The following is a 19,430-nucleotide window of genomic DNA, read 5'->3' as shown; positions in this document are numbered from 1 at the left end:
AAACGTGCATGGAAATAATTTAAATATCTGACACCAAGTATTTGTAATGGTTGCGGTATGAATTCGTTGGTGACGTTTATAATATAATAGATGATTTAGAGGTAAAAGTTTTTGGATATTTTATTTATTTTATACGTGGAAATGTTCATATTTGGAAAGGGTAAATACTTTTTCACAATCAGGTAAATTTCATATATGTTCTTTTTACCGGGTTTAAAGATTGAGAAAATTGTCATGTATTTTCGTGAAATTTTTCTAATTTATGAGAAAAAAGCAGTGTACATGGATATAGTGAAGAGTGTGCGCAATGCCATTTTCGTGCAATTCTGGGATGTTTTTTTTAAGTAAAAATAAGTCGGCGTGTACATGGTTTATGTGTATGTGTTATTTTGAAAAACGCGTAAGGAGTATGGTATTGTGCACTTTTTCCCAATTTTGCAGTGAATATTTGTCATGATTAAGCAGTTTTGTTAGATAAAATTTCTAGCATAAGTGTGATTCGGCTAGTAGATTGTTGGAAGAAGTGTTCAGTAGATAAAAAGAAAAGAAACACGTCTTTACTTCGTGAAGACAAAATGGCGGCGGGGAAAAAAAAAATAGAGGGTTGCTGTAGGAGAGTTGGTCGCCAAATTTTCGCCAAAAAAACGCCAAGTTACCATAATGTAAAGATCAACCGAAATCTGTCTAGATTTTATTCTCAGAGGCAGTCTTACTGGATATCAGAATTCATTATTTCTGAGCAGATGTTACCGCTGATATTCAGAGCACGTATGAAGATATGGAAACATTTTCATCAGTTTATTTGTCTTAAGAGATAATAGATGGATATGATACAACATTCTACCTCTGAATTTGTTTCCATTTTTCATTTGGGGAGAGAAAACGAGCTTTTTTCACAAGAGTAAAGTGCACTAATACTTTTGCACATTTTTATTAAATGTTCGTTGTTAACCTTTATGACAAACATTAAAAGAAAAGGTATAAAATTATCCTTTCTAATATAATATTGTGTAAGATAATCCTCCCGAGATTTCAACAATGGTACCTTATTAAGAGTGCCCTTTTGATAATTATATGTATTTACGTACTTTCTTGAATGTACGAGAAGAATTTTTCTCCAGTGTATTTATTCACTTTCTTCTATATATTTGTATCTACATACTTCCCAGAATTTTTCAGTTTAGGTAATTTTTATTTTCAGACTTTTCGTTGCCCCATTTTAATTTTAAAGATACCTTAGGGAATGTTCTTCATCTGGCAGCCAAGATTTCAGATGATGAGTTAATTAGATTGCTCCTAGACAAGGGCGCCGACATCACAAGCGTAAACAGACACGGACGAAAAGCACTCCATATTGCGTATGAAGAAAACTCTTCAGGTAATTGCAAGACATTTTAAATTTGTTTACTATTTTTCTCATTTGCAGAATAGAAGAGTAATTATATACTAGTCTTTAGGAAAGTATATTTATAGTCATTAAGAAATTGCTGTTTAATTAAGCTTATTTAAACTTATTAACAATTTGTGAGAAGTATATTTAATTAAATGTTAATTGCATTACAATATATTCATTAAAAAATACGATCGAAAATCTCAGAAATAAAAGAAACGAAGCGGTTACATCGCTCAACTCTGCATGTTCGGTAAACTTTCACATCTGGTTGGACAATTTGGTTTCCTGTTTTATCTCCAAACCATCACAGAAGTAATTTCTTTGTTTCGAGGGTCTTCTGGGCTGACTGCCCTATCCCCATCCATATTCTGGAAGCACATTTTCAATCATTGATAGCATGTTTTCGTTTCGGAACTCTAGGGAATTCATAAGGATGTCATTTAGTCGAAAAGAAATGAGAGATGTAACTTACCTTTCTTCAGAGTCATACCTTTTACTCCTCGGTATTTCCTTCACTTTCCGCTTTCCCTGCGAATGGTTAAAAAAAATTAAAAAAAAAAAAAAAAAATTTCAAATGTAAGAAAAGTTCCAGATAAAATTAACATAAAAATTAGGAAACCTTCCAAAATAAATTTTATTCTTAATGGATGGTAACCCACAAGGCAAGGGAAAAGATAAATTTTAAAAGACTGCTATTGCAATTATGGAACAAAATTGAAGCATCAAGCAAGATTTGCAGGGCTTCTTCACAGCAGAACTCTTTCGTACAATTCAAGGTTTTCCTGGATTTATTTCTGGGATAACTTAAAAAAAAAAAAATGAGTAATAATTTAGAATATCAAAAAGTCATCAAATAAAGTAAAGATAAAAAGCTTTCTCGAAACAAATCTGCATCAAAGCGGCATTAGGATGTATTTGGATTAGACGAAATATTTTCTGATTTATAAATCTTTCAGCTTAAAATTTTAATTACGCAAACTGCTGAGATAATATTTCAACTTTTTTTAACACTAATATACTGAAATTACCTGAATATTTTTTATTTTCTTATGAATTTATTATTATTATTATTATTTTTTTAGAATCTGTCAAGTTGTTGACTGTAAAATCGCCGGCATATGTTTTTGAGGAGACCGACGACAGAGGATACACTGCGTTAAACATTGCCTGCCAATATAGCTGTCCAGAAATTGTCCAGTTCCTGTTGTCATAAGGCAGTAGTGTCATCTTGTTCCAAGATTTCCTAAAATCGCGTCCCCTATTGAATGCTGTCCATAATAAAGTAGAATATGAAATACCAATTACAAAGCTGCTTTTGGACGCTGGGGCAAACGTAAGTAACAAAACCAAATCAGTATGTTTTAATGATAAATATTGAGTATTCATTTTAAATAATATAAACCTTTTTTCGGACATTACTACAACACCAAAAATTTGCATAAGTCATATTCAGAGCAAGTAGAAGTCATTTTTTCTTGCTAATGAATTAATATTTTTCCCAATCAATACAGTAGTCTCTTCCTCTGATGTGCATTTCTTTAGTGCAGGGATTTCTGTTTGTAAGAGAAAATCTACAAGATAATAAAACCAGTTATGTGTTAAATGTGAAGCTCTGTAAATACTGTTACTATAAAGAATATGGTTTAGTTTAAAATATTATTAACTTATAAACAAGTTATGCGTATCAAATTTGTTTTATATACTTATCATTGAACATTCTACAAAAGAAAGAATACACAGGAAAATACGGTATCATCATGCCTATTCTGAATATATTACGCCGTTATTACTCTAAAAAATCTTTAAGTTTTAGCATAATATTAGTTTTGAGTTCTTGCCAAAATGTAATTGGGAGAATCCGTTTTAGAGATGAGAATATTTTGGATAATACTTTAATGGAACTAATGTAATTTCACAACTACTCTTAGAAATAGCACCTTTTCGAATAAATGTTCTAAATAAAATGTTAGCTACATCATTATAAGTCAAGCCAAAAGTAGTTTTTGGACAAATATTTTGTGTAGTAATTCGAAGGCTTTCGTTTTTCACCGTTCAAACGACGACATAAAACCTTCTAAAGAAATTTGAAATAATGAAAATATTAGCAAAATAGCCAGGAGTAAACTCAACCGATAAAGTCATGTTAATTGTCTTACTAATGAATTATGGAACAACAAAGAAAATAAATATGTACAAATTTACATGTTAATCACTGCGTTAAAATGTAGAACAGAATTGGAAAATTTTTCTTTTGCTGCAAAATTAAAATATATGAAATTAAGAATTTGATTTAATTCCGGAAGAACGGATTGGAAGTTCTTTTTGCAAAACAGAAAAAAGGAATAAAAGGATAAGTTTCAGATTTAAGCGTTAATTCAGATTATACCTGTTCAGGTCTTTTATACTAACGCTGCACATCGCAGATTACCAATCTGTTCTTAAGACTCGCTTCTGCTACACAATCTAGTATGTGTTTTTTGCTTTATTATTAACTATCGCTTTCTTCGCACTTGCACCACATAAAATAACAGCAAAATGACAAAATGTTTAAAAACAGAATAACAGTATATGCTTAGAATTCCCAATACAACGTTGAGTCTTTGAATATAGCTTTCTACTTTTTTCATTTCTCTCAGTTCGTCATATTGACGTTCTGTTTTCTTACTAAAATGGCATAGAAATTTTCTAGTCTTTTTGTTTTAACCTTTTGCATGTTAAATTTGGTTTCTTAAATATCACAATTTTTTTAACTTACGCTACGTAAACTTCAGCAGCAAAATCCCGAAATATAAATTAAATTAGCTCCAGCGTACAAAAGCAGCTTTGTAATTGGTATTTCATATTCTACTTTATTATGGACAGCATTCAATAGGGGACCCGATCTTGGGAAATCTTGGAACAAGATGACACTACTGCCTTGTGACAACAGGAACTGGACAATTTCTGGACAGCTATATTGGCAGGCAATGTCTAACGCGGTGTATCCTTTGTCGTCGGTCTTCTCAAAAACGTATGCCGGCGATTTTACAGTCAACAACTTGACAGATTCTAAAAAAAAAAAGAAATAATAATAATTCATAAGAAAATAAAAAATATTCAGGTAATTTCAGTATATTAGTGTTAAAAAAACTTGAAATATTATCTCAGCAGTTTGTGTAATTAAAATATTAAGCTGAAAGATTTATAAATCAGAAAATATTTCGTCTAATCCAAATACATCCTAATGCCACTTCGATGCAGATTTGTTTCGAGAAAGCTTTTTATCTTTACTTTATTTGATGACTTTATGATATTCTAAATTATTACTTATTTTTTTTTAAGTTATCCCAGAAATAAATCCAGGAAAACCTTGAATTGTACGAAAGAGTTCTGCTGTGAAGAAGCCCTGCAAATCTTGCTTGATGCTTCAATTTTGTTCCATAATTGCAATAGCAGTCTTTTAAAATTTATATTTTGGGATTTTGCTGCTGAAATAAAGAGCATGTGATTAGAGTTACTTTTGCACAAAAAGAGAAACATTCATACATTTATGCAGATTATTTATTATTTAGTTCCTTTAAGTATAATACACGGCGATAATATTTGGTGACAGCAGTTTGAATAGTGATCAACGCAAAAATCTGCCATTGATTGACATTTGAAAGCATTAAATCAGTGAGCAAAATCATAATTATCAATAAATAATTCTGTAGAAATCATGATAATTCCTTGCATTTCTAAGGAGTGAAATTTTTTGTGGCACTATGATTTATAAGAAATCACATTAAATAATAATTAAGAAAGCAAAATTTCGAAATTATAAAAGAAGCAAACGACAATAATTTATTTTTTAAATCCATAACATTGTTTCTGAATTTTTCTTATTTTTTTTCAAGTTAATTTGATTATAATGTATGCAACAGTATCCTTAAAACTTTCAAAAATGGTAGCTCTTTTGCGAACGGATATGAAAATGCCTGTGTCGCAAACATACATCCATGTTTAAAAAAGACATTTTGTTGAATGCTTAATTTTATGCACTCCTTGATTTGAATACAAATAATGAAACGTATCTGTGTGTGTCCTACTCTTAGATATATTTAGTTATGCATATACCTAGGCAATAAAATCAATTTTTTTCTCCTTCATTGTTCCAGAGCTCAACCCTCAAGGCAGTTGTCTGTCTAAAACAAATTCAAAATTCGGCCAAAGAGGTAGTCATTGAGGTTTTAACAGCACGAAGGTGTACGGAAAGGATAAAGAAATTACGTTATAAATGAAAGAGTCTGTTGAGGTGTTCTGTGAAAACTAGATCACAGCTTTACTGTTGGAGTTCACTTAAATCTGTTTCTAGGATAAAAAAGCTGCAAAATTTCATTTTTTGCCAGAATCATTTTACAATAAAGCAAAATAGTATGTACAAGAAACTAGTGGAGAAAAAAAGACAATGGACTGTGAGGATTTTTTTTTTTTCTTTTTATTAAATTTTAATCCTCATAATATATACATAATTACACATACCGTAAGAAGTCCAGTCTTTTAAATCTTACTTATACATATATTCCAATAACATGATATTACATATTTCCATCAGTCTCTAAGTTGCAGGCGTTATACATATATTCCAATAACATGATATTACATATTTCCATCAGTCTCTAAGTTGCAGGCGTTATACATATATTCCAATAACATGATATTACATATTTCCATCAGTCTCTAAGTTGCAGGCGTTTTACCAAGAGTGGAGGCAATTCGAGATAAGTGGCATTCGTTTTCCAAATTTCTGGCGTTTTTTCTAATTGTCATATAGCACATGTTTTCTAAGGTAAAACAGTGCTTCGATTTATGAATAAGATAATAGAGCATCAGCTGATCCCTTCTGAATTCAGAATCGAAACTGCTTAAAAAACTTTTCCAATCATGCATGCGCAAATCGGCGCCAAAGTTGATGAGTAAATCAACAATTTTTTTATTTCCAGTTTTGCATGCGTAGTATAATGAACCATAGCCGTAATGGTCACAACGGTCTATGTCACTTCCAGAAAAGACACGTTTCCGCACTAAAATTTCATGTTCTACAAGAACTGCAAAATGTAAAGCAATTCTTCCGTGATGGCGTTCAAGAGCATTAACATCACATCCACGTTATATCAACTTTATTCACAAAACTACATGGAAAGAATTTTGAGGTACTGGAACTCTTGCTGCTTTCGATTTAGCCACTCTTATAGCAGTAATCAGTGCTGTATAGCCATGACATTCTGCATGGTTAATCTGTGGAAGAAAGTGGGAATTAAAATTTCATATAATTAAAAATATTTGAATAAGATTAGTTACATAATTGATCCAAAAAATTAATGAACGATAAGTTCGCAAAAATTCTGTTTGCATCGATAAAAGCAAAAAATGAGGAAAATGTTACAAATTAACACAAAAAAGAGTCGCATAATTGCCTCCAGATGAATGAAATACTCAGGTAACTTTCATGTAATCATCATTATGAACATGAACGCCTATAAATAAAAAATTATCAAATAGTAAAGAAATATAAAAAGAAAATCTGAAAGCTTTTATATTACGCCCGAAAAGGCGTTTTTGTAACGTTTGGTGTATTACTTTTACTTACAACATATCCTGTTCTTCGAACTTACGGATAAAATTCACATATTCAATAACATAATAAACCACACAAAATTCAATTCAACTTAAATATCACAAAATATTTGAAAACAGCATGTCTTTGGAATTTTTGATACACAGTCTCATGCGTTGGAGATAAAAATGCTTTTTTTATCTGCCATTGCTCGCTTTGAAATCGTTGAGTTTCTTAATCAAAACTTTGTTAAACTTTTACAAAATTTGAAACAGGTAATAAAACAAACTCCAAATTTAAAATTCAGGCCTCCAAGTTCCCATGATTAGTTAGAGGACTACGTTATTCAAAATTGGATGGATCTAGGTACCATTGTTTTCTCACAGTGCGAGATACATTCAAGCATTCATGCAGATTCTTCACTATTAATTTCTGTAAACATAATAGATGGCGGTAATATTTGGTGGCCGCAGTTTTAAAAGTGAATTAACGCAGAACGTGAAACGACGCAAAATCCCGTTTTGAGAATAATAGCCCTTCAGGTCTAAAGTTCCTTTTATTTCATGCTAATAATAAAAATAACATAACAAATATAAAAAAATATATGGCAATACTTAATGCACAAGAATTCTAAACTAATGCCGTTCGTAATACATGTCGGAATTTTCCTCTTGAATTTCATGTGGCGTAAGTGCGATTATTGAATACATAATATTCAGCAAGCCAAAAGTTAAAGATAAAAATACAAAGAAAATATGAACATCGATATGATAAAATGAGAAAGCTGCAAAATGTAGAAAAATATATGCTAACACTTGACATTTTGTCGGAAATTCAAAATATATGTTGCTATGCTGTTTATAAAAATTTGGTAACTTTGTAGAGACATTAGGATTTTTGGAAGCTGAAGAGACAAAACATTAGCAACCGCCCTCGCCGGGAATCGAACCACGGACCTCTGGAAGACCGGCCCAGCGTGCTACCGTTACACCACGAAGGCACGCTAGGGAAGTGGGAGAAATACCTTATAACTTTGGTGTTGGATTTCATGTTGCAAAATGTAAGAAAGCGAAACGTAATAAGAAATTATAAAAGGAACAAAATTAAATATGAAATCTGTTCCGATTTTAAAAAAAATTTTAATTTACACTTAGCCGCATAAACCTGTACATGTTTATTTGCGTTGTGATTCTACAATTCGTTATTTAGAAAATTAGCATGATTTTAACACTTCTTTTGTTTTTTGCTAATAATTTTAATATGGCAGATTTTAAATTTGTTTACTAGGTTCAATTGTTACTTGGGAAAAACAAGACAGTGGTTTTAACGATAAACAACACTCATATAAATTCTCTTCAAGGTAGCGCTCAAATACGTGCGAAATATATATAATGATATATACTCAAATACAATATATATATATATGTGTGTATTTTAGGTGGTGAAGAATGAAAAATCTCAAAAATGCAGAACACAAAATTTGCACAAAAATCCTACTTTTGGTTTGCTTGTGATTATAGCAAATAGTTAACATTTTGTTTAGAAGATTTCTTTGAAAAAGTCCATTTAAATTACCAAGATGCCACTCCTCCATTCCTAAATTTAGTTGCGAAATTACATTAGCTCCATTAAAAATTTTTAATTACCCAAGATATGTATCTTATTAAATTAATTTCATCATCATTTATCACAGTTTCATTCAGAACTAGTAGTCACTAACAGTGCATTGTTCACAAATGTTTAATTACATGTACAGATCGTAAACTGGACAGCTTGAAATTTTCAAAATATTATTTAAAATCTTTATTTCAGCAGAAATCTTATTTTTATTTGTACTCAAAATTAAGGAATTATATAATTCCTTAATTTTGAGCTTAATCATTTGCTCTTGAAATAATCCGAAAAACAGAAAATTCATCAAATTTGCATCTCTCAGAAGCGGCATTACCTCAGTTCGTATACAAGTAGTTATATTAACATTTGTAGCGATTTGAGAACAGTCAGATTTTTATTTTGGGTAGTGTAAATAAAATAAAGGTAAGTGTTAAATTACACAAGTTGAATTTTAAGGTAAGTTCAACTGCTTAGCAAAATTTGCTAAGCAAAATAGTCCGTTTACAATAGGAAACGATAATCACTTGAGTTCAAACAAAGTCCAAACAGAGGTAGCGGAGAAAAAGTCCGGCTACGCTTCTTTGAGAGTTTCTTTTTCCGCTCTTGACAGAGCTTAGTAGCGACTCGGGATGAGCCGTAAAATACAAGAGAAAGGCTCTCTCTTCTCTACGCAACGACTGTGTATTCTTCAGACTAATCTCTCTAATTATTTTCACTCACTGTTTTTATGTCCAGGTTTTCTGGGCGTGTCTTGTGCGTCTGCTACAGTGATTCACTAAACGTCTTTTTCGGAGCATCTCTCCATTGGTTAACAGGCGCTGATTTGTTCTCAGATACTGTCTTGACAGCCTGAGAAACTGAGATTTTCCATGGGAAAATTCAGAACGTCTTTTTGGGAGGTCTATCTAAATTATTTCGAGAAACAGGCAGTTGGCGACAGTCTATCGCATACACACAATGGACACTCCACAACCCGTGAGAACTTGTATGAAAGTTTTCTCCTTTCGTAAAACAATATGCTTTCCGCACTTTGTTGGGGGTCATGTTCGACCTCAAGAATTCGTAAGTGTCATCAGGGTGGTCATCTGACGCCCATTTTAAGTCTCCTTTTCCCAGACTTCGTGGGAGCCTGTGGGAAAATAGCTGACTACGTTACAGCTATAGATTCCTTCCCCCTTCGGAAGAACTTTTCTCGAGTTGAAACGAAGAGGAAAGTTCTCCTCATCATTTCACTAATTTAAAAAATGACACGAAATAAACTGTTCTCTCGATAACACTTTTAAACACACCTTTACAGGAACATAGCTACATTGATTAATAACAGTACTAGTAATGTCACTATTGAAAAGTTCACATATAAGTCAATAAGGCATTAACTTTAGAGGAGAGAATTAATAGGATCTTTAAAATCAGAATCACACACATATATATATACATATACACATCACAAATATTCTTAACAAAGGGACAAAATAATTGATGATATATTCTTATATTACACTTTTACTGTATACAAAATACTTATTCAGATAAGAAACTGGCATGATCACCTCTTTACACTCTTATGTTTCGCCCAATTCGAAACGACTCAGCCCATCAGCATTTTTATTCAATTTGCCTGGGCAGTAAACTACCTCAAAGTTATAAGGTTGCAACTGTACTATAAAGCTAAGGAACACAATAAATCCTAAGTAATTCTAAAAGGATCAACACTCAATATACAAATACAAAGTACTACAATAAACAAAACAAACAAAAAATTATTGTACTCAAAACAAGTTGTCGGCTCCTATTGGTACCTAATTCAGATAAAATCTCAATTTATTTGGTGCATTTTCGCACCTATGAGCTTTCATTATGTCTGTGGGTTTCCCACTTACGGCTAAATATTTTGTGTTTCTATCTTGAAAACTACTTTGCCAGTGATCTGTTCGATTTCGATGTTCAGTTTCAGATTTCCGAACAGCACATCGTGAATGGAAACGCTCCGGTGGTCTTCCTGCACTTCTTTCTTTCCGAGTTCTTTCTTCCGGGATTCCAGACAAAAATTCGTCCTGACGGACCAGCGTTTTTTTCTTAGAAATGTTTCGCTTTCTTCGTAAATCTAAAGAAGTCCATGCACTTCGTGGGTTAATGACCGCTTTTGTTATCTTGATTTGTCCATTTCTTGACCTGTTCTCCGAACGGTAAGGACACTTCACCCTTTCTTTGCCTCGGACGTTAGCTGACTGGACGGGGAAAATTTCACCCTCCTCCTCGTCATTCATTCGCACCGCGGGGCGCTCAACTTCTTTGTTCTCTGGACCTTGGCTAGGGGAATTTTCTTTCCTGCTGCAAGCTTTCGTTTGACTGCGAGTCATAACAGCATTGATTTTATGGGGCTGCATTTTATTCTGTTCTATCAATCGGGCTGTTCGATTTCCCAGCAGATAATATTCTTGATTCAGGTCGGAGCTAATCACTGCGGCTTTAGTAATGACTTTCCCAAAGTCCTCTCCCTCTAATTCAATTCGAGCCAAGGGTAAACACAAGGAATGTAAATCTAGCGGCTGCTTAACCCACACTGTCTCTCCTAGAAGCATCTGATGTGTTACTTGGTCCCATCCGATCAGATCGATAGTGGAGCCAGTATCTCGGAGTACAGGCATTTCTTGATTATTTACTCTCGCTATACTCATATAGGGAGCTAGCCAAGTATCTGGAGATCCTGAAGTGCCTAGTTTGTTTACAGCTTCAGCGGCCTCTTGTCTTTTTAACTGAGGATACTGAGGTCGGAGATGACTATCTGAATTACATTCATAACATCTAGGTATTCTCCGTTTTTCGAAAACACTTGACTTCCATTTCTCCGCAGTTTTTTCTTTCGAAACATTATCATGGCGACGTACTCGATCTGAAAATTCTCCTTTTTTCCTTTCTTTAATATTTGAATCCTGTTCGGTATTTTTAGTAAAACCTGTTGGTTTTTTTACGGACTTTTGTACTGCTTCATATTCATCTAATTTCTTCACTAGTTCGGCAGAAGATATTATACTCGGCCACTCATCCACGAAGTGTTCGCGAATTTCGCTGTTTACTCGATGTTTAATTTGATCCGTCAACATTAAGTCTTTTAGCGCATTGAAATCTCGTATGTCTACTCCGTTTAACCATTCATCTAGATAGTTTTTTAACTCAAAAGCAAAGTCTTTATATAAACTACCCGCACGACACTGGTGTTGAACAAATTTGACGCGGAACGCCTCTGGGTTCAACTTAAACCGCTACAAAAGAATTTTCTTTACGTAGGAGTAATTATCTAGCTCCTGTTCCGGCTCTCGTAGAATAATAGAAACAATGTCCATTGGCAATAGAGCCATCAAATGTGACACCCAGTCTCCTTCCTCTACCTTCGCTTTGTGAGCCTGATGCTCAAACATCGCTAAGTAAAGCGAAATATCCGATGATTCGGGATTATATCTCTGCATTAAATTTTGCAAATCTCTCATAGATCTCGGAATATTATTTTGAGAATTTTCTCTGCCATTATTGGCGTTTGTCAACCTTAGACGTTCTAATTCAAATTCTCTCTCCCTTTCCCTTTCAAGTTTACGCTCTTCGGCTTCTTCGAGTCTATGTTGTTCGATTCGCGCTTCGGAAATCGACTCTAGTGTTGCCTCGACGAATTTTTCGTCATACTGAGGGCTCTGTACAATGAGGTTTTTAAGATCTTGTATTTTTGCATTTGGGGGAACTTCTAGACCTAATTCTACAGACAGATTTATGAGGTCTTGCTTTCTACCCTTGCCAAGATATGACATTTTGCCAGTGACAAAATTTTAAAATGATACAATAAAATAAAACTAAAGGTACCAGTTTGTCTACTCTGAAAGTTTCACACTATCCAGAAATACTACAGCAAAACAACATAGCAATGCAATTTAGGGTATGTATGACATAAAATACGTACCATTAGCAACATAGGAAAAAAAAATAAAGTAAATTAAGCATTTCTTAAATAATCTGTTGCAGCTTAACACATAACCATACTTAATGCAGTATATAAAAAAAAATTGCTAAATACTTATTGGCAAAAGAATATTAGTCACAAAGAGCAATACTTATTGACTCAATTTACAACTGATGCGTGCTTTCTAAAGGTTGAAAATACTATTATAAAATTCTCTACTCATCAAAAACAAAACATTTACGAGTAACCATTTAAACATATAATTTCAATACACAAAAGACAAACTCCATTAAAATGCCTCTTTAAAAAGATAATGCCATATCAACTTACCCATTGCAGACAAAAAAAATAACAGCTCTTCTTTCCTTTCTTTTCTATTTGCACACGCGATTCAATGATCGAAGAAGGAAACCAATTGAACAATAGTCGACTGGCCGATTCTTCTTTCACTAAACACCGAAAGCACTTTCACTGCACAGAGGGTGGTAAACACCAAACGCGAATTCACAACACTTCACTCTTGTCTGGACTTCTTGTGTCTTGTCTTTACACCCGAGGGAGAATTTTACTTCACACTCTTTCCCAGGCACTTCCGGAACTAGTCTTTGTAGTAGTTGATTCTTCACGAACGCTTCTCATCGATGATCCCTTTTCAGCTGCTGGTTAAACTCTCCAAACTTTACTGCGAAAGAATTCTATTAAACTGCTAGAATCGGCTGATTCTGAATGAAGATAAGAACTGGGACGGTTCTCCAAAACGATCACATCTTTGTTTGTCTATTGGGTTTTTACGATCCCACCGCTGCCACCAATTAACACATACCTTCTAGCTGTAGCGATTTGAGAACAGTCAGATTTTTATTTTGGGTAGTGTAAATAAAATAAAGGTAAGTGTTAAATTACACAAGTTGAATTTTAAGGTAAGTTCAACTGCTTATCATAACAAAGTAGTTTGCTTAGCAAAATAGTCCGTTTACAATAGGAAACAATAATCACTTGAGTTCAAACAAATCCAAACAGAGGTAGCAGAGAAAAAGTCCGGCTACGCTTCTTTGAGAGTTTCTTTTTCCGCTCTTGACAGAGCTTAGTAGCGACTCGGGACGAGCCGTAAAATACAAGAGAAAGGCTCTCTCTTCTCTACGCAACGACTGCGTATTCTTCAGACTAATCTCTCTAATTATTTTCACTCACTGTTTTTATGTCCAGGTTTTCTGGGCGCGTGTCTTGTGCGTCTGCTACAGTGATTCACTAAACGTCTTTTTCGGAGCATCTCTCCATTGGTTAACAGGCACTGATTTGTTCTCAGATACTGTCTTGACAGCCTGAGAAACTGAGATTTTCCGTGGGAAAATTCAGAACGTCTTTTTGGGAGGTCTATCTAAATTATTTCGAGAAACAGGCAGTTGGCGACAGTCTATCGCATACACACAATGGACACTCCACAACCCGTGAGAACTTGTATGAAAGTTTTCTCCTTTCGTAAAACAATATGCTTTCCGCACTTTGTTGGGGGTCACGTTAGACCTCAAGAATTCGAAAGTGTCATCAGGGTGGTCATCTGACGCCCATTTTAAGTCTCCTTTTCCCAGACTTCGTGGGAGTCCGTGGGAAAATAGCTGACGACGTTACATATTGTACATCACATTCGATTTAGTATCAGATAAAGTAATGGCAAAATGTTTTACTGCAATAACGACATTTGTATTTAAAAGTTCTCAAAATAAGTTATTATTTTATTATTATGTGAAACTTTTTTAATTTCTAATAAAATAAATTTACTACTACCGAATCTCAAGGAAACTAAAAAAAGTTATCTAATTTTGTAGTACATTGTTTTTAATAAAAATGTAAAATCAATCAATCAAATGTATAAAGATAATTATCAGTTAAATTAAGTTTTTTGAAATAATTGTATAAATTATACAATTTTTTCATTTTGAAATTAAAAATGAGTTTTGAAATGTATGTAAAGATATATAATTCCTTTCCTGGATTTAGCCAAAGCTCTCTAAAATGGATACTTCCAATTGCATTTTGCGAAGATTTCCGTTAAGAAATCAAAGTTAATACTAGCCTGATGTTTAAACAATATTTTTAGAGTAATAACAACATAAATATATTCAGAGTCATCATGATGATACCGTTTTTTCCTCCATATTCTTTGCTTTGTAGAATGTTTAAAGAGAGGCTTATAAAAGACAAGCCTCATACCCATAATTTCATTACAGTTAATAATATTTAAAGCTAATCTTCTTTACAGTAAGAGCTTTTAATTTCATTACTAAAAAAAGGGCCCACATTTTTTTCCTGTCATTAAATTTATGAGTCAAAAGCTAACTTTTAATTGAGCAATGGTATCTGGGAAAAGATGTGTATCATTTAAAAATATTGATTTGATTTTGCTACTTACGTGTACACCAGCATCTAAGAGCAGAGATACGATAGGTACTGCATACTCTGAGAATTTGCAGACAGCTTGAAGAAGCGGACCCAGTCCTCGGAAAGACGGGGGCCTGATCACACTACAGCCTTGTGACAAGAGGTACTGGACAGCTATATCTACAAGCGATATCAAGAGGGGTGGCTTCATCATAATCATACAAGTCAAGGATTTATCCCGGTGATTTTTCAGTCAAGTACTTCACAATTTCTGAAAATAAAAGAATAAATTTACAAAATAAAATAATTTCTGCTTTCTACAAATTCGAAAACAAGAGAATAATTATGAATATTAAATACTAACAGGAATCAGAAGCACTTTTATTCAGGAGAATATTTTTTGCTCAGAAGTACTAAAATATTATCTCCATAGTTTGTGCACTTAAAATTCTTATTTAAAAAAAATTCTGAAACAGAAAATGCTTCTTATGTATTTAAACACAGGCTATTTTATAATGTTTAAAAAAAAAATAAATATTGAACAAGTGTTAACACCTTGATATAAACTTGCTATTTCCAAGGTATCCTATATTAACGTTTTCTTGAACAACTTATTTATTTCATTATAAAGGGCATCTCACAGTTAATGTCACAAGAAAATATCTTTAATTTTGTAGCCAAGTCTTTTCAATATTCAAAGAATTCAAATACCATTCGGCTCTTTCCTTGCAATTCTTAGTTCATTAAGATGTTTAGTTATATTAGTAAGATACATCAATTTGCATAACAACTCCTTATAGATCAGTTCGTTCTGTTACATTAAGAAAAACTAAAACGTATTCCATCCATGACACAAACTTATTGAAAACAGTACCTCCACGAAGTTAACAGATATGGCTGTATAGGGAAGATCCACATATTCACTTTTCATTTCTTCTAAAAGAGATTTAATTTGTTTGTGTACCAAGGAAGAACGAGACACTGTGAAATCAACTAAGTTAACAGTGGCGTTCATTACAGAAATTAAACGTGTGACGAATTGTTGGCAAATAAACATTCCTGATGCATTATGCAATGGATGTTCAATACTTTATTTCCAACATGATTTTCAAGAATTTTGACAAACCGTCTTTCCTTCACAACCACTGCAGGAGCGCTACCAGTAATTATACAAAATATCTGACTTATATTAACGTTTTTACTTTCAAAATAATTTTTTAATGAGGAAAGAATATCCTGTCCCTTAGTTGTCTTGGATAGAAGACTACACTTTCTGTTATTTTAATTATTCGTCTTTCAATAGTTCGCGCAGAAGTTCAAACGCTCGAGCTGGTATCTCTTGAATTCGGGATAATATTGTTTGTAGATTTTGTAAACCGCTGAACAATAATTCAGCATTTTTTTAGTGTCCTTTATATATTCGGCCATGTGTGAAAGATTTGCATTTGGCAGCGACATAATGAACAATTAAGAAACTACATTCGGTGTCGCTTTAGTTTTGGTTCTTATTGTTAAAAAAAAAAAAAAAAAAAACTTTTTTTACATATTTCGTAACTGCTCTTTTTATAACTTTACAATTCTCATCGGAATTCTGAAATGTAAATTGATTAGATTGAAAATATCTTTGTACAGTTGAGGAGCGCAATGACATATGTCCAGAACAATCCTTTCTTTGTACGAATTCGTATTCATTCGTCAAAGTATCTTGAAAACCGTGAATATCAAAAGCGTTGTTTTTTCTTCAGTCACCATCTGATTGCACTGTATAGGTATCAATTGCACTGTTAAAAAAATCTGTAAGGTTACTAAGAAAACTCATGGAAACTGGGATGCCATGGGTTATTTGAGTAACAGAAACAGGTGTTTTCTTTGTAACATGAGAAGAGTTTTGCCTGTAATGGTTAGAGATCTTTTTCTTGTAATATCGCAGCATATAGTTATGTAAGTAGAACATATTTTTCTCATGTAAATTCCCAAACGATATATCTGTAATGGTTACAGATTATTTGTTAGTAATATTACAGCAAATAATTATGTAAAAAGAACATATTTTTCTCATGTAAAATCTCAACAGATATATCTGTAACCGTTACAGGTTATTGTATTATTTCAGCAAGTTATTATGTGAGTAGAAGATACTTTTCTTACGTAAAATTCCAATGGTTGTATCTGTAAAGGTTTCAGATTATTTCCTTCTAATATCTCATTAAGTAATTATAAGTGTGTAGAATGTATTTTTCATAGATGAAATACTAAAGGATATGTCTATAAAAGTAATAGATTTTTGTCTAAAATAATGCTTATTATCATAAAATACATTGAAATCAATATGTTTTGAGTAAAACAATATCTGTATGTATATATATCATTTTGATTAATAATTGATTTGAGCTTAATTTGATAATTAAGTTCAAATTGATGTGCTACCCCTTAGATTAAATTACATGTATATCCTTTATATAAAATAATGAAATGGCATCTGGAATTTATATTTGGCCTGTAAAATAGCTGAGAAAAAAAAAAAAAAAAAAACAATATGCTTTATTTGCATGTTTTAGTGTCAATTATTGAGATATGTTCTACAACTTTCTTTTTTAGTAATTTTAGCTAAAATAGACATATGTTGCTTTAGATTTAACTTATATGAGTAAACATGTTGCATGCATACCTGCCAACTTTTACGAATTTTTCGTAATTTTTACAAAAAAGCGTTTGTCTTTACGATTTTACGATTTTTTTCCTTTTTCAAGTGTTTTTAGTGATTTTTGTCGAAATTTTAGAATTGTTCGCCAATTTCATCGTGTTTTACTGCCAACTACCGACTACTTCGAATCCAGTAACCTGCGGTTTCTCCCAACTTGCCGCTTAACCAGCCAATCCAATGCGCTGAACTTGTTCCTCCCACTCTCTTCTTTGTGGGCGCCAGATTATTTTTTTCGTATTCGCTTCAGCAGCAAGATAATTATTCAGCAAGCGTGGATTGTCGCATTCTTTTTTTTTTTTTGTTTGCACGTGCTACGAATTTTCTTAATACGTCGTTGTTACGAAATGAGTTCAAAAAAACCGTATTCTCAATATTTTCAGTCTGCCTACAAAGCTGAATTTCGAACAATTACCGAATCCTTCAAAGGAAATAACTATGCATTTTGCAACGTGTGCGTGTGTGACTTCATAATAAGTCACGGTGGAAGAAGCGACATTGTGAAGCTTGTTAAGTCTAAAAAGCATGAAGTTAATGCTTCGGCTTCGACAACGTCAAAGAAAGTGGATGATTTTTTTTTCAAATTCGGCTACGAATTCGGATGCTGATGTCATTTTGGCAGAGTGTTTGTTTACTGCATTCCTCATCGAACACAACGTGCCGCTAAGCGCTGCCGATCATGCCATTCAACTTTTCAGACGGATGTTTCCCGACTCCAAGATTGCTCAGAAATATACTTGTGCTCGCACGAAAACATCTTCTATTGTGAACGAAATTGCTTGCGATGCACAAAGTAAAACGATAGCTGCACTCCAGAATTCAGCATTTTCGGTGTCAATCGATGGCAGCAACAACGGCGATTGGAAGCTTTACCCCATCGTTGTCACATATTTCTGTGATGTTTCTAATGAAGTGAAAACTCATCTTTTGCATCTTCCGTTGTTAAATGGAGACGCTACGGGGGAAAATATTGCCTCCTTGGTAATTAATGAGTTGAAACAACTTAACATCCCAATATGAAACTGCATTTCATTTGGTGCAGATAATGCTCATGTCATGGTGGGTTTCAAAAAGGGTGTAGCCTCTTTAAAAAAGAACAAAATGAATTAATTGTTATTGGATGCCCATGCCACTTAATTGATTTGGCAGCAGAAAAACCTGCAGCTGCTTACCATTAAATATTGACCAGCTTCTGATTGATGTGTTTTTCTATCTGGAAAAAAGTGTAAAAAGGAAAGAAAACCTAAAGAATTTCCAAGAACTGTTCAAATTCTGAAACATGTATGCACGAAATGGTTATCCTTAGGCAGAGCGCTAGGAAGGTTTATTGAACAGTGGGATGCATTGCTAAAATATTTCCACGAAGAGACCAAAACGAAACCCCAGATCCCATCAAATTTGTCGGCATGCAAGATTCCGAAAACCAACTTTGCTTCTAATCAAAATGCTTTAAAAGGGAAAAGCAAACACACAGAATCCAACCCTTTAAAAAGAAAATGCTTAGAGGACTCCTCAAAGGTCAACTTTGTTAAAGAGTGAGTGAGTGAGTGATTATGGCGCAAAAACCAGAGATGATTACGACGCGCCAAACACAAGATGAGATGATTACAATTGATGATATTAAAATTCAATAAATAAAAACAAGTAGACAAATGTACCAAATCCAGAGGATGAAGTCATATAAAAACAAATTAAAAGCACATATTAAAATTCAAGACACAGTCTTCAAAACAAATTACATTTGGTAATAGAAGCCAGTCTCTTTCAAATAATAAAACAAACCACAATTGACCTCTCTTCCGATTAAACGGTCGAGAGG

General features: G+C 33.2%; 1 protein-coding gene across 1 annotated transcript in view; it reads left to right on the top strand.

Moving 5' to 3' along the window:
- The first annotated feature begins 956 nt into the window (after positions 1-956).
- LOC118204479 (uncharacterized) overlaps positions 957-19,430 on the top strand; it is a 51,430-nt gene continuing 32,956 nt past the window's right edge. Inside the window, exons 1-2 of the mRNA XM_085826270.1 lie at positions 957-978; positions 1,202-1,378. Coding sequence (XP_085682396.1) covers positions 957-978; positions 1,202-1,378 — 199 coding nt within the window. The remainder of the gene's footprint in view (positions 979-1,201; positions 1,379-19,430) is intronic.

Source organism: Stegodyphus dumicola, chromosome 11 (genome assembly GCF_044657685.1).
Source record: "Stegodyphus dumicola isolate Sdum_Otavi_A_Nest chromosome 11, ASM4465768v1".
Taxonomy (NCBI): Eukaryota; Metazoa; Arthropoda; class Arachnida; order Araneae; family Eresidae; genus Stegodyphus; species Stegodyphus dumicola.
The sequence above is the reverse complement of the archived record's forward strand: the minus strand, read 5'-3'. Positions and strand labels throughout refer to the sequence as shown.